At 41.0% G+C, this 13,269-nt stretch overlaps 1 protein-coding gene across 1 annotated transcript in view; it reads right to left on the minus strand.

Annotated features, from left to right (window-relative positions):
• Nucleotides 1-8,706: 8,706 nt before the first annotated feature.
• Nucleotides 8,707-13,269, minus strand: part of LOC143766471 (uncharacterized) — a 51,598-nt gene continuing 47,035 nt past the window's right edge. Inside the window, exon 11 of the mRNA XM_077254182.1 lies at nucleotides 8,707-11,622. Coding sequence (XP_077110297.1) covers nucleotides 9,575-11,622 — 2,048 coding nt within the window. The 3' untranslated portion in view covers nucleotides 8,707-9,574. The remainder of the gene's footprint in view (nucleotides 11,623-13,269) is intronic.

Here is a 13,269-nt window from a genome sequence, read left to right on the forward strand (position 1 = left end):
CTTCCTCCTGAAACTGAAGGAAGATCCCTGTATTGCCTGCAGATCGGGACAGCAGAAAAGCATTGTACAGTGCCATCTGTACAATGTGCACAGCCAATTTTTTGTACCATACTTTGGCTTTTTGCATGGCACTATATGGTTGGAGGACCTGATCTGAAAGATCCACACCCCCCATGTACCGATTGTAATCCAAGATACAATCTGGCTTTCGGACTTGTGCTGTGGTCCCACGAACAGTGACAAGGGTGCTGTTGTCGCAGTGTATGGTGGTCAGGATAAGGACAACCCTTTTGTCCTTATACTTGACCACCAGCATGTTGTTGCTGCATTGGGATCTGCTTTCATCTTTTCTCAGCATTTGCTCAATTAGCGGCTTAGGGAGGCCTCGCTGATTTTTTCGCATGGTGCCACATGCAGCTGTACCTCTGGCAGAGAGAGCCTTGAAGAGTGGGATGCTGGTGTAAAAGTTGTCAATGTAGAGGTCATAACCCTTATCCAGCAGTGGGTGCAGCAATTCCCACACAATTTTCCCACTCACCCCCAGGATGGGGGGCATTCAGGAGGGGTTAATTTGGGTGTCCTTCCCCTCGTAGACCCTAAATCTGTGGGTGTACCCTGAGGTACTCGCACAGTTTGTACAGCTTTATTCCGTACCTGGACCTCTTACTGGTCAGGTATTGTCAGCATTTTAGCCTCCTTTTGAAATGAACAAGAGATTCATCAATGGTGATGTCCCTCTGGGGTATGTACGCTTAAGCAAATTTTCTGCTGAAGTGTTCAACCACTGGTCGAATTTTATATAGACGATCAAAGTTAGGATCGTCTCGGGGAGGACACTGCACATTATCACTATAATGCAAAAATCTTTGGATCCCTTCAAATCGTGTCCTTTTCATGGCCATGCGGAATAATACTCCAGTACTGACGAATCTGTTTTTTTTATTATGCCCATAGGCAGCACAATTCCCCAAAATGTCATCATCTCTGCTGCATTTAAGGGGGTCCATCTGGCATATGATGACGTGGGATTTTGGGTGAAAAATTGCTGGGCATACAGGTTCGTCTGGGCCACCATAAGATTTATTATTTCCTCACTGAAAAAGAATTTGAAGAAGTCAATTTCAGTGAGGCCAGTGGTGTCAAACTGGATTACTGAGCTGCTGCTGAAATCCGGAATGACGGGCTGAAAATTTTCAGGAGGAGGAGGAGGAGGAATAGAGGAATGTGGGATCTTCTTCACTGGCTGTATCTGTATCAAACGCAAGGATGGCGTAACCCTCCTCTGGTGAATAGTGCCTTGTTGACGAATGGGCCATTTTAATTTTTTTCCCAAACCCTGGGAATGTGTATGTAAGTGGTGCTTTTACACGTGTAATGTGTGGGGCTTGTGTATAGGGTAATCTTTATTATAACAAAACAGAAAAAAGTAGAGAGGTAAAATGTAGAATAAAAAATGTGAAAAATCAGATTATAAAAAAAGTTTGGATTAAAAAAAGCAGACGTTCACTACACTACACTGTGTTCCAAATTATTATGTAAATTGGATTTAAGTGTACAAAAAGATTTAATTGTTTTGTTTTTCAAATAAACTCCTGGATGGTATTGTGTCTCAGGGCTCAATGGATCACTGAAATCAATCTTAACCCCTTCACCCCCGGAGCTTTTTCCGTTTTTCCGTTTTCGTTTTTCGCTCCCCTCCTTCCCAGAGCCATAACTTTTTTATTTTTCCGTCAATTTGGCCATGTGAGGGCTTATTTTTTGCGGGACGAGTTGTACTTTTGAACGACATCATTGGTTTTAGCATGTCGTGTACTAGAAAACGGGAAAAAAATTCCAAGTGCAGTGAAATTGCAAAAAAAGTGCAATCCCACACTTGTTTTTTGCTTGCCTATTTTGCTAGGTTCACTAAATGCTAAAACTGACCTGCCATTATGATTCTCCAGGTCACTACGAGTTCATAGACACCTAACATGACTAGGTTATTTTTCACCTAAGTGGTGAAAAAAAATTCCAAACTTTGCAAAAAACAAAACAAAACAAAATTGCGCCATTTTCCGATACTCGTAGCGTCTCCATTTTTCGTGATCTGGTGTCAGGTGAGGGCTTATTTTTTGCGTGCCGAGCTGGCGTTTTTAATGATAGCATTTTGGTGTAGATACGTTCTTTTGATCGCCCGTTATTGCATTTTAATGCAATGTCGTGGCGACCAAAAAAACGTAAATCTGGCGTTTCGAATTTTTTTCTCATTACGCCATTTAGCGATCAGGTTAATGCTTTTTTTTAATTGATAGATCGGGCGATTCTGAACGCGGCGATACCAAATATGTGTAGGTTTTTTTTTTTTTTAATTGATTTATTTTGATTGGGGCGAAAGGGGGGTGATTTAAACTTTTATGTTTTTTTTATTTTTTTCACATTTTTAAAAACTTTTTTTTTTTACTTTTGCCATGCTTCTATAGCCTCCATGGGAGGCTAGAAGCAGGCACAGCCCGATCGGCTCTGCTACATAACAGCGATCATCAGATCGCTGTTATGTAGCTAAAATGCAGGTGTGCTGTGAGCGCCGACCACAGGGGGGCGCTCACAGCCACCGGCAATCAGTAACCATAGAGGTCTCAAGGACCTCTATGGTTACAATGGAGGAGCATCGCCGACCCCCGATCATGTGACAGGGGTCGGCGATGCGCTCATATCCGGCCGCACGGCCGGATGCGGTAGTTAAATGCCGCTGTCTGCGTTTGACAGCGGCATTTAACTAGTTAATAGCGGCGGGTGATCGCGATTTCACCCGCCGCTATTGCGCGCACATGTCAGCTGTAAAAAACAGCTGACATGTCGCGACTTTGATGTGCGCTCACCGCCGGAGCGCACATCAAAGCGGGGGTCCCGACATGTGACGTACTATTCCGTCACATGTCGGGAAGGGGTTAAACACATGTGATAATTAGTTTTCCAAGTGATTCTAATTAAAGGAAAACTACTTTGAAAATGATTTTCCACATTCCACAGCAGGCCACAGGTTTCAAGCAATATGGGAAATAAAAAGGATCGCTCTGCTGTTGAAAAGCGTTAAATAGTGCAATGCCTTGGACAAGGGATGTAAACATTAGATATTTCAGAAATCTTAAAAGTGATCATCATACTGTGCAGAGATTTGTGACTGAAACAGAGCACAGACAGAGTTCATGCAGATAAAGGCATAATGAAGAAGGTTTCTGCCAGACAAATTCACTGGATTAAGAGAGCGGCTGCCAAAATACCATTACAAAGCAGCAGTTATTTGAAGCTGCTGGTGCCTCTGGAGTCCCTCGAACCTCAAGGTGTAGGATTCTTCAAAGGCTTGCTGTGGTGCATAAACCTACTATTCGGCCACCCCTAAACAGTGTTCACAAGCAGAAACGGTTGCAGTGGGCCCAGACATACATGAGGACTAATTTTCAAACAGTCTTGTTTGCTGATGAGTGTTGAGCAACCCTAGATGGTCCAGATGGATGGAGTAGTGGATGGTTGGTGGATGGCCACCATGTCCCAATAAGGCTGCGACATCAGCAAGGTGGTGGAGGAGTCATGTTTTGGGCCGGAATAATGGGGAAACAGCTGGTAGGGCCCTTTAAAGTTCCTGAAGGTGTGAAAATGACCTCTACAAAGTATATAGAGTTTCTGACTGATAACTTTCTTCCATGGTATAAAAAGCAGAAACGTGCCTTCAGGAGCAAAAACAAACTTCATGCATGACAATGCACCATCTCATGCTGCAAAGAATACCTCTGAGTCATTGGCTGCTATGGGCATAAAACGAGACAAACTCATGGTGTGGCCACCATCTTCCCCTGAGCTCAACCCTATAGAGAACCTTTGGAGTATCATTAAGCAAAAGATCTATGAGGGTGGGAGGCAGTTCACATCAAAACAGCAGCTCTGGGAGGCTATTCTGACTTCATGCAAAGAAATACAAGAAGAAACTCTCCAAAAACTCACAAGTTCAATGGATGCAAGAACTGTGAAGGTGATATCAAAGAAGGGTCCTATGTTACATGTAACTTGGCCTGTTAGGATGTTTTGGAGTTAAATAGCTTTTTTGTTCAGTGAATGTGACCCCCTAATGCTGCAAATTCCACAAATGAGCACTTTCAGTTCTTTAAAACATCTAATTTTTTGAAATTCTACTGTGCCTAATAATTTGGAACAGTGCATTTTGAGTTTTTATTCATTTTGGAGATTATACTGTTATCATTGGGAGGTTTCTTCAATAAAATTTGATGTATACTCTAACGGGTGATGACTTTTATTAGACTGACTGTCATTTGTACCGACCATTTAGGAAAATCCGAGAAAAATGTCATTTGCATAATAATTTGGAACATGGTGTAATGCCCTCCCTATAAATTTATCTAACGAAAATTCTTTTTTACAAAAGAAAAACGGACGTCACCAACAATGCGATGTACGCTCTCCTAATGCACTTTTTATGCAAGAAAAAAAAAGCTACCTCCCTACCTATAAAGCTACTCTGTACTTTTATTTCTAAAGCAAGATCGGTCGTCACTAACGCTGTGACACCGGCTACGCTACCTTGCTATATCTAAAACTACACTATACTAACTACCGTATTTTTCTGACCATAAGACACACTTTTTTTCCTCCAAATTTGGAAGGAAAGTGTGGGTGCGTCTTATGGTATGGATGTAGCATGTGGGGAGGGGGGCAGCAGCGAGTGGGATCGCACTGTTATCCCACTTCAGGAGGCGGAAAAATGTCCCCACTGTCGGGAATCAGTGCTGGGGAAACCATGTGGTCCCGATGATTAAGTGCAGTGAATATTCATTAGCTACTCCCTGCCCACCTATCAGCTGAGCGGTGAGCCGGGAGCAGCAAATGAATACTGCACTTAAGCAGGGACACACATAGTTTCCTCAGCGCTGATTCCTGCAGCAGCTGGGGAGATCCGTTTGTCAAGGGGACTAGGAGGCAGCAGCAGGGTCTGGGGGAGAGGAGATCACTGCGTACCTTCCTGGGCTGAAGCTGAGTGCTGTTCAGTGTGCACAAGGAGGACCTGTGATGTCAGAAGTGGGCGGACTGGAGCATCACATGGCAGCACAGAGCCCTCCCTCTTCTTGACATAATCACAGGTCCTTCAGACTCCAACCCTAGAATCTGCAGCTTCCTCATAACCTGTGCTGTGGAGAGGCAACAAGAGGGAGGGCTCTGTGTGTGCAGTCATGGGATGCTTTTACCTCACCACAGGCTGGCTGCCACAGTTAAGAGGTTAGTCTTTACAAAACACAATAAAGCACTCTGCCACTCCTTTAGTGAACTATAACTCCCAGCATGTCACAGGATCTGCAGGACATGCTGGGAGTTATAGTTCTCCCATGGGATTTTAAAGCAGCACTCCAGTGTTATTTTGCAGTGCTGGAGTGGTGCTTTCAATATAAGCCCCGTGCCCCCATTCTTATACTCACCCTCCAGCATCTTCATATAGTACTTCACAGACACCACACTGGTCCCGCAGCTTCCAACATAATAACATACTATTATATATAATAACACCACATATAATAGTATGTTATTAAATATTTTACCACTTTTTTTGCTTCAAATATTTTTTTCCCTATTTTCCACCTCTAAAACCTGGGTGTGCCTTATAGTCCGGTGCGTCTTATAGTCCGAAAAATACGGTAATATTTTTTTCTAAAAAAACTTGGACATCGCTTAGACTGCGAAGTCCGCTACACTAACTAGCTAAAAATGAAAAATTTCCATGGCGCAGTCTCTGATCAGCAGCGATACTGATCAAAGCGCTGTGGACACAGATACCTCTGATGTGTGTACTTGCAACGCAAATGGAGCCGAAGGATCTACTGTGGACAAAGCAGGTGCACTTTATAAATTCATTTTCAATTGTTCAAATGAAGTTTGTTGTTCATCACCCCTAGGACCAAAGTAATCACTATTTTCATCTTTTAAAAGATAATACAAAGGCCTGGCCTTGTCTGCAAAATTTTCAATGAAGTCCCTTCAAAAGTTTGTAAGACCCAAGAAATGTCGCAATGCCTTCTGTGATGTTGGAATTGGTAGAGAAGCAATCGCCTCTAGTCTTTCCTGCACTTAGTAACCCGATATTTACCCTGGTTACCATTGCAACAGTAAAAAAAAAAAAAAACAGTACATACTCACCTTCTGATGTCGGTGACGTCACCGCTGTGCTCTGCTTTACTGCCGGCACTGACACATTCAGTGCAGGAAGCTCTGAGCAGCAGTGCATAACCCTGTGGACGCCGGGGGACGTGACAGACATCAGAAGGTGAGTATGTACTGTTTTTTGTTTTTACTTTTACAATGGTAACTAGGGTAAATATCGGGTTACTAAGCGCGGCCCTGCACTTAGTAACCCGATGTTTACCCTGGTTACCCGGGTGCTGCAGGGGGACTTCGGCATCGTTGAAGACAGTTTCAACGATGCCGAAGTTGTTCCCCTGATCGTTGGTCGCTGGAGAGAGCTGTCTGTGTGACAGCTCCCCAGCGACCTAAACAGCGACGCTGCAGCGATCAGCTCGTTGTCTATATCGCTGCAGCATCGCTGAGTGTGGCGGTACCTTAACACTTAATTGGGCTCCTGAATCAATAAGACATACCTTCATATAGAAGTCTCCTCAGCTCAGGATGTTTTCTGGCTTTGAAGTCGTTTCTCTGCAGCACGGTGAAGCTGTTTGCGCAATCACATTATAAAAGGTTTTTTTTTTCTTAATTATTTCTCTCGTCAGTTTAATTCAGGATCCTATAAACTCTTTAATTGTTTTTTATTTTCTGGAGCAGATCCTCATTTGGTGTATGCTCCAGCGTTTTAACTTCCCATTTCTTAATTATTAGGTTGTTTCAATTATATTCTTTCCCCTTTTCATTTAAGAAAATTTCTTTTTGTGGTATAACATACTCCCAAATAATTTGACAAACACATTTCCACTTTTAACTTTTAACAGTTGTGTCCATAAGTATTGGAAAGTTCCTAGATATGGAGTGAATGTTTTGTTGTCCTCTGATTGGACCCCAATCAGAGGACAACATCTGACATCTGTTATGATGACCCCACATGGACACAACTGTTTATCACTTATCACTCTCCCATAATGACAGTTCTGTGCTGTGTTGTGTATAAATATGTGATTCTTCAGAATTTGCTTTAGTCTGTGCCTGATGAAGAGATCGGAGTAGTCTCGAAAGCTTGCAATTTGTTACCATCTTTTCAGTTAGCCATTAAAAGGTATCAACCACTGAGGACTGTCAACTTTAAATATTTTTCTATCTACTGGCTAACACGGTACCAAGATATATATCTTTCCCACATTATAAAAGGCATCCATCTTGTCATTGAAGTTTGGAATGTCGTCTACAATTTTCATTAACTGAAGATGTGTTTTTAATTTGTGCTGCTCTGTCAAGTAATGTTTTTCCGTTGTAGTTCATCTGCCTATAAATCTACTGAAACATCTGGATCTTGTGCGTCTGGTACAAATGATGCGGCGCATTGTCTTCATGTTTGTTTGATCTTGTAAGAACAGAAACCTTTTTTATATCTTGAAGTAAAATAGATGATCACATATAAATGATTACATCAAAACCTGCGCTGGTATAACTGCCTGTCGACAAAAATCTCCTACACTGTCAGCAATTTTAAGATAATAAACATAAAAGACTGAATTGACATGCTACAAAGTCCAATATTGCAGATGAACAGACCAACCGGCGTTCCTGGTCAGAGAAAAAGAAAGTCAGTTCTCATCCTTACCACGGATCCGTGGAGGGAATGTTGACGGTCCTGAATGAGGATCTGCTGCCAGAAAGATTCCTAGAATGTCACTTCACTGGCCAGGCAGGTAACAATACGTTATGTCCTTATAGATAACACGGCAAAGTTTCGGAGGAAGATCCCAAACCCCCTCGGTGCGGTTAGTGCGATCGGCGCCTGCGCAGGACTTGTGAGCCGTAGTACGCAATGTGACCGCACACGTGACGGAGGGTAGGGTATGGGTGGCGATATGGACCAAAAAAATACAACGCGTTTCGGAGACACCTGTCTCCTTCTTCAGGTATGGTCTGGAAGTTTGGAATGTCGTCTACAATTTTCATTAACTGAAGATGTTTTTAATTCGTGCTGCTCTGTCAAGTAATGTTTTTCCGTTGTAGTTCATCTGCCTATAAATCTTCTACTGAAACATCTGGATCTTGTGCGTCTGGTACAAATGATGCGGCGCATTGTCTTCATGTTTGTTTGATCTTGTAAGAACAGAAACCTTTTTTATATCTTGGTGCAATTTAGATAATAACTCTGTTCGAGTATCAATTTGATCTTAAATTTGTTCAATATGTTCTGACAATATCAAACAATTTGGACAATCCAAGTAATCCCCGTCACACTCTTGTGTCACCTTGTGTGTCAGTATGATCAATGTCTTGTGTGATAGTACATGCTTTATGTGTTTGTGTTTCAGTTTTCTCAAAGACTAAATTATTGTACTCTCGGACCATGTGCATGACATTTTGAAGCTTTCTCTGTAATTTTTTTACTGACAAAAACCTCTTATCAATTTTAAGATTCTCTGCTTCACATTGGCTATATAAACTAGACCAAAATTGTGAATCTGTATGGCTATGAACAAACTTAAACACCATCACACCTCCTCCTCCATGCTTCACGGTGGGAACCAGGCATGTAGAGTCCATCCGGTGACTCGGATAAACTTATCCTCAGAAGCAGAGGTGACTCTTGGTCTTCCTTTCCTGGGGCAGTCCTCATGTGAGCCAGTTTCTTTGTAGTGCTTGATGCTTTTTGACACTGCACTTGGGGACACTTTGAAAGTTTTCCCAATTTTTCAGACTGACAGACCTTCATTTCTTAAAGTAATGATGGCCACTCGTTTTTCTTTACTTAGAATTTGTATTATGGCAAGAAAAAAGCAGCTAACAGTCTATTCAGTAGGACTATCAGCTGTGTATCCACCAGACTTCTGCACAACACAACTGATGGTCCCAATCCCATTTATAAGGCAAGAAATCCCACCTATTATACCTGACAGGGCACACCTGTGAAGTGAAAACCATTCCCGGAGACTACCTCTTGAAGCTCATCAAGAGAATGCCAAGAGTGTGCAAAGCAGTCATCAAAGCAAAAGGTGGCTACTTTGAAGAACCTAGAATATAAGACAATTTCAGTTGTTTCACACTTTTTTTGTTAAATATACAATTCCACATGTGTTAATTCATAGTTTTGATGCCTTCAGTGTGAATGTACAACTTTCATAGTCATGAAAATACAGAAAAATCTTTAAATGAGGTGTATCCAAACTTTTGGTCTGTACTGTAGTCATCAACAGAAAGAAACACTTGAGATATATCACTCTGTAATGACTCTATATAAGAGTTTCACTTTTTGCATTTAAGAATTGAAATAAATTAACTTTTGATAATATTCTAATTTAGTGAGAAGCACTTGTATGTGAGTATGTAAAAACAATTAAGAACATAAAAAAGCTTCTCCCCGTGTGAATTCTTTGGTGGCTAAAAAGAGATGGTTTCTTCACAAAACATTTTCCACATTATGAACATGAAAATGGCTTCTCCCCGTGTGTGTTCTTAGGTGGGTAACAAGATGCACTTTCTGGTTAAAACATTTCCCACATTCTGAGCATGAAAAAGGCTTCTCCCCTGTGTGAGATCTATGATGTCTGATAAGAACAATTTTATATGTAAAACATTTCCCACATTCTGAACATGAAAAAGGCTTCTCCCCTGTGTGGGTTTTCTGGTGGCTAACAAGATTTTCTTTGCGGCTGAAACATTTCCCACATTCTGAACAGGAAAAAGGCTTCTCTCCTGTGTGATATCTATGATGTCTGACAAGATGTGATTTATCTGGAAAACATTTCCCACATTCTAAACAGGAAAAAGGCTTCTCCCCTGTGTGAGATCTATGATGTCTGATAAGAACATTTTTATCTGTAAAACATTTCCCACATTTTGAACATGAAAAAGGCTTCTCCCCTGTGTGATTTTTCTTGTGGCTAATAAGAGTCGATTTCTGGTTAAAACATTTCCCACATTCTGAACATGAAAAAGGCTTCTCCCCTGTGTGGGTTTTCTGGTGGCTAACAAGAGTCGATTTCTGGTTAAAACATTTCCCACATTCTGAACATGAAAAAGGCTTCTCCCCTGTGTGGGTTTTCTGGTGGCTAACAAGATTTGCTTTGCGGTTGAAACATTTCCCACATTCTGAACATGAAAAAGGCTTCTCCCCTGTGTGAGATATATGATGTCTGATAAGAACTTTTTTATCTGAAAAACATTTCCCACATTCTGAACAGGAAAAAGGCTTCTCTCCTGTGTGAGATCTATGATGTATGATAAGAACTTTTTTATCTGTAAAACATTTCCCACATTCTGAACATGAAAAAGGCTTCTCCCCTGTGTGGTTTTTCTGGTGGCTAACAAGAGTCGATTTCTGGTTAAAACATTTCCCACATTCTGAACATGAAAAAGGCTTCTCCCCTGTGTGGGTTTTCTGGTGGCTAACAAGATTTGCTTTGCGGTTGAAACATTTCCCACATTCTGAACAGGAAAAAGGCATCTCCCCTGTGTGAGATCTATGATGTCTGATCAGAACATTTTTATCTGTAAAACATTTCCCACATTCTGAACATGAAAAAGGCTTCTCCCCTGTGTGGGTTTTCTGGTGGCTAACAAGATTCGATTTCTGGTTAAAACATTTCCCACAGTCTGAACATGAAAAAGGCTTCTCCCCTGTGTGGGTTTTCTGGTGGCTAACAAGATGCGCTTTCTGGTTAAAACATTTCCCACATTCTGAACAGGAAAAAGGCTTCTCCCCTGTGTGAGATCTATGATGTATGACAAGACTTGATTTATCTAGAAAACATTTCCCACATTCTGAACATGAAAAAGGCTTCTTCCCTGTGTGGGTTTTGTGGTGGCTAACAAGATTTGATTTCCGCTTAAAACATTTCCCACATTCTGAACATGAAAAAGGCTTCTCCCCTGTGTGAGATATATGATGTCTGATAAGACCTCTTTTATCTGTAAAATATTTCCCACATTCTGAACAGGAAAAAGGCTTCTCTCCTGTGTGAGTTCTTTGGTGGGTAACAAGCTGCGCTTTCCGAATAAAACATTTTCCACATTCTGAACATGAAAATGGCTTCTCCTCTGTGTGAATTCTCTGGTGACTGACAAAATCTGATTTCTGGTTAAAACATCTCCCACACTCGGAACAAGAAATTCTATTGTCTGCTTTGTGAAGGTTTTGTTGTTTGAGAAAGGACTTTTCTAGGGGAAAACTATTTCCATATTCTGAAAATGAATATGTCTTCATTGCTTTAGGAGCAGTTCGTTTTTTAATGCTTATTTTGTGACTTTGATTTTCCTTAGTAGTCCGTAATGAATCAGAAGATAGGACCTGTTCCACAGGATCAGATGACAGATCTTTGCTGTGAAGGGGTGATGGTATATTTGGAGTAATGGCATTCCCTTCAATTGTATCCTGTGGAATCTCATAATCATCTGATTTAAACATTGAAGATGTCAGCTGTCCTGCTGATCTCCTGGTACAGTTATCTGCCAATAATAAAACCAAGTATTATTTTAGAATAAAATATCCTTCAGTTCTATATTTTTTACCATTTCTACTTAAACGGTCTGTAAAAATGGCAAGTTATGCAAAGTTATTGAATTATTCACCAAGATAATGACAGTTTACTAGACTATGCTCAAACCACATTAAGCATCCATGCTTTTGGCATTACTATAGTGAGAGGAAACCACTTATTTTACTGCACGTGTACACAATCTAGGCACTATGTGTTGGGTCATAACTTGGGATATTTGCAGTTTTCACTTTGCAATATCCACTGATCGTGCTAATATCTGAAAATTGCCAGTGGAGTCAAAATAGTCACTATTCCAATAGATTAATTTATTGAGCATTATAATTGTACAAAATGGAGTCACTTTAACCCCTTTATGACTCTAGCTTATTTGGTTTTGCGTTTTCATTTTTAGCTCTCCTTCCCAGAGCCATACCTTTTTTATTTTTCCATCAATATGGCCATGTGGTGCTTATTTTTTGCAGTACAAGTTGTACTGTTGAACGACATAATTGGTTTTAGCATGACGGGTACTAGAAAACAGGAAAAAAATTACAAGTGCGGTGAAATTGCAAAAAAGTGCAATCCCACACTTTGTTTTTTGTTTGGCTTTTTTTGCTAGGCTCACTAAATGCTAAAACTGACCTGCTATTATGATTTTGCAGGTCATTACGAGTTCATAGACACCAAACACGTCTAGGTTATTTATCTAAGTGGTAAAACAAATTTCCAAACTTTGCAAAAAAAAAAAAAAAAAAAGTACAATTTTTCGTTCGCTGTAGCATCTCCATTTTTCGTGATCTGGGGTTGGGTTGGTTTATTTATTGTGTGCTAACATTTTTAATGATACCATTTTGGTGCAGATACATTCTTTTGATCGCCCGTTATTGCATTTTAATGCAATGTCTCGGTGACCAAAAAAACCTCATTCTGGCGTTTCAATTTTTTTTTTCTCGCTACGCCTTTTAGTGATCAGGTTAATCGTTATTTTTATTGATAGATCGGGCGATTCTGAATGCGGCGATACCAAATATGTGTATTTTTTTTATTATTATTGTTTTATTTTGAATGGGGCGAAAGGGGGGTGATTTAAATTTTTATTTTTTTTTTCATATATTTAAAACATTTTTTTTTTTTTTACTTTTGCCATGCTTCAATAGCCTCCATGGGAGGCTAGAAGCTGGCAAAGCCTGATCGGCTCTGCTACATAGGAGCTATGCTCAGTTTGCTCCTATGTAGATTTACTGCATTGCTATGAGCGCCGACCACAGGGTGGCGCTCACAGCAATCAAGCATCAACAACCATAGAGGTCTTCCATAGACCTCTGGCTGTCATGCCGACGCATTGCTGACCACCGATCACATAACACGGGTTAGCGATGCACGCATTTCCGGCCCGATGGCCGGAAGCAATAGTTAAATACCGCTGTCAGCGTTTGACAGTGGCATTTAACTAGTTAATAGTGGAGGGTGGATTGCAATTGCTATTGCGAGCACATGTCAGCTGTTCAAAACAGCTGACATGTCGTGGCTTTAATGTGGGCTCACCACCGGAGGCCACATCAAAGCGGAGGTTCTGACCTCGGACGTACTATCCCGTCCGAGGTCAGAAAGGGGT

Source organism: Ranitomeya variabilis, chromosome 4 (genome assembly GCF_051348905.1).
Source record: "Ranitomeya variabilis isolate aRanVar5 chromosome 4, aRanVar5.hap1, whole genome shotgun sequence".
Classification (NCBI taxonomy): domain Eukaryota; kingdom Metazoa; phylum Chordata; class Amphibia; order Anura; family Dendrobatidae; genus Ranitomeya; species Ranitomeya variabilis.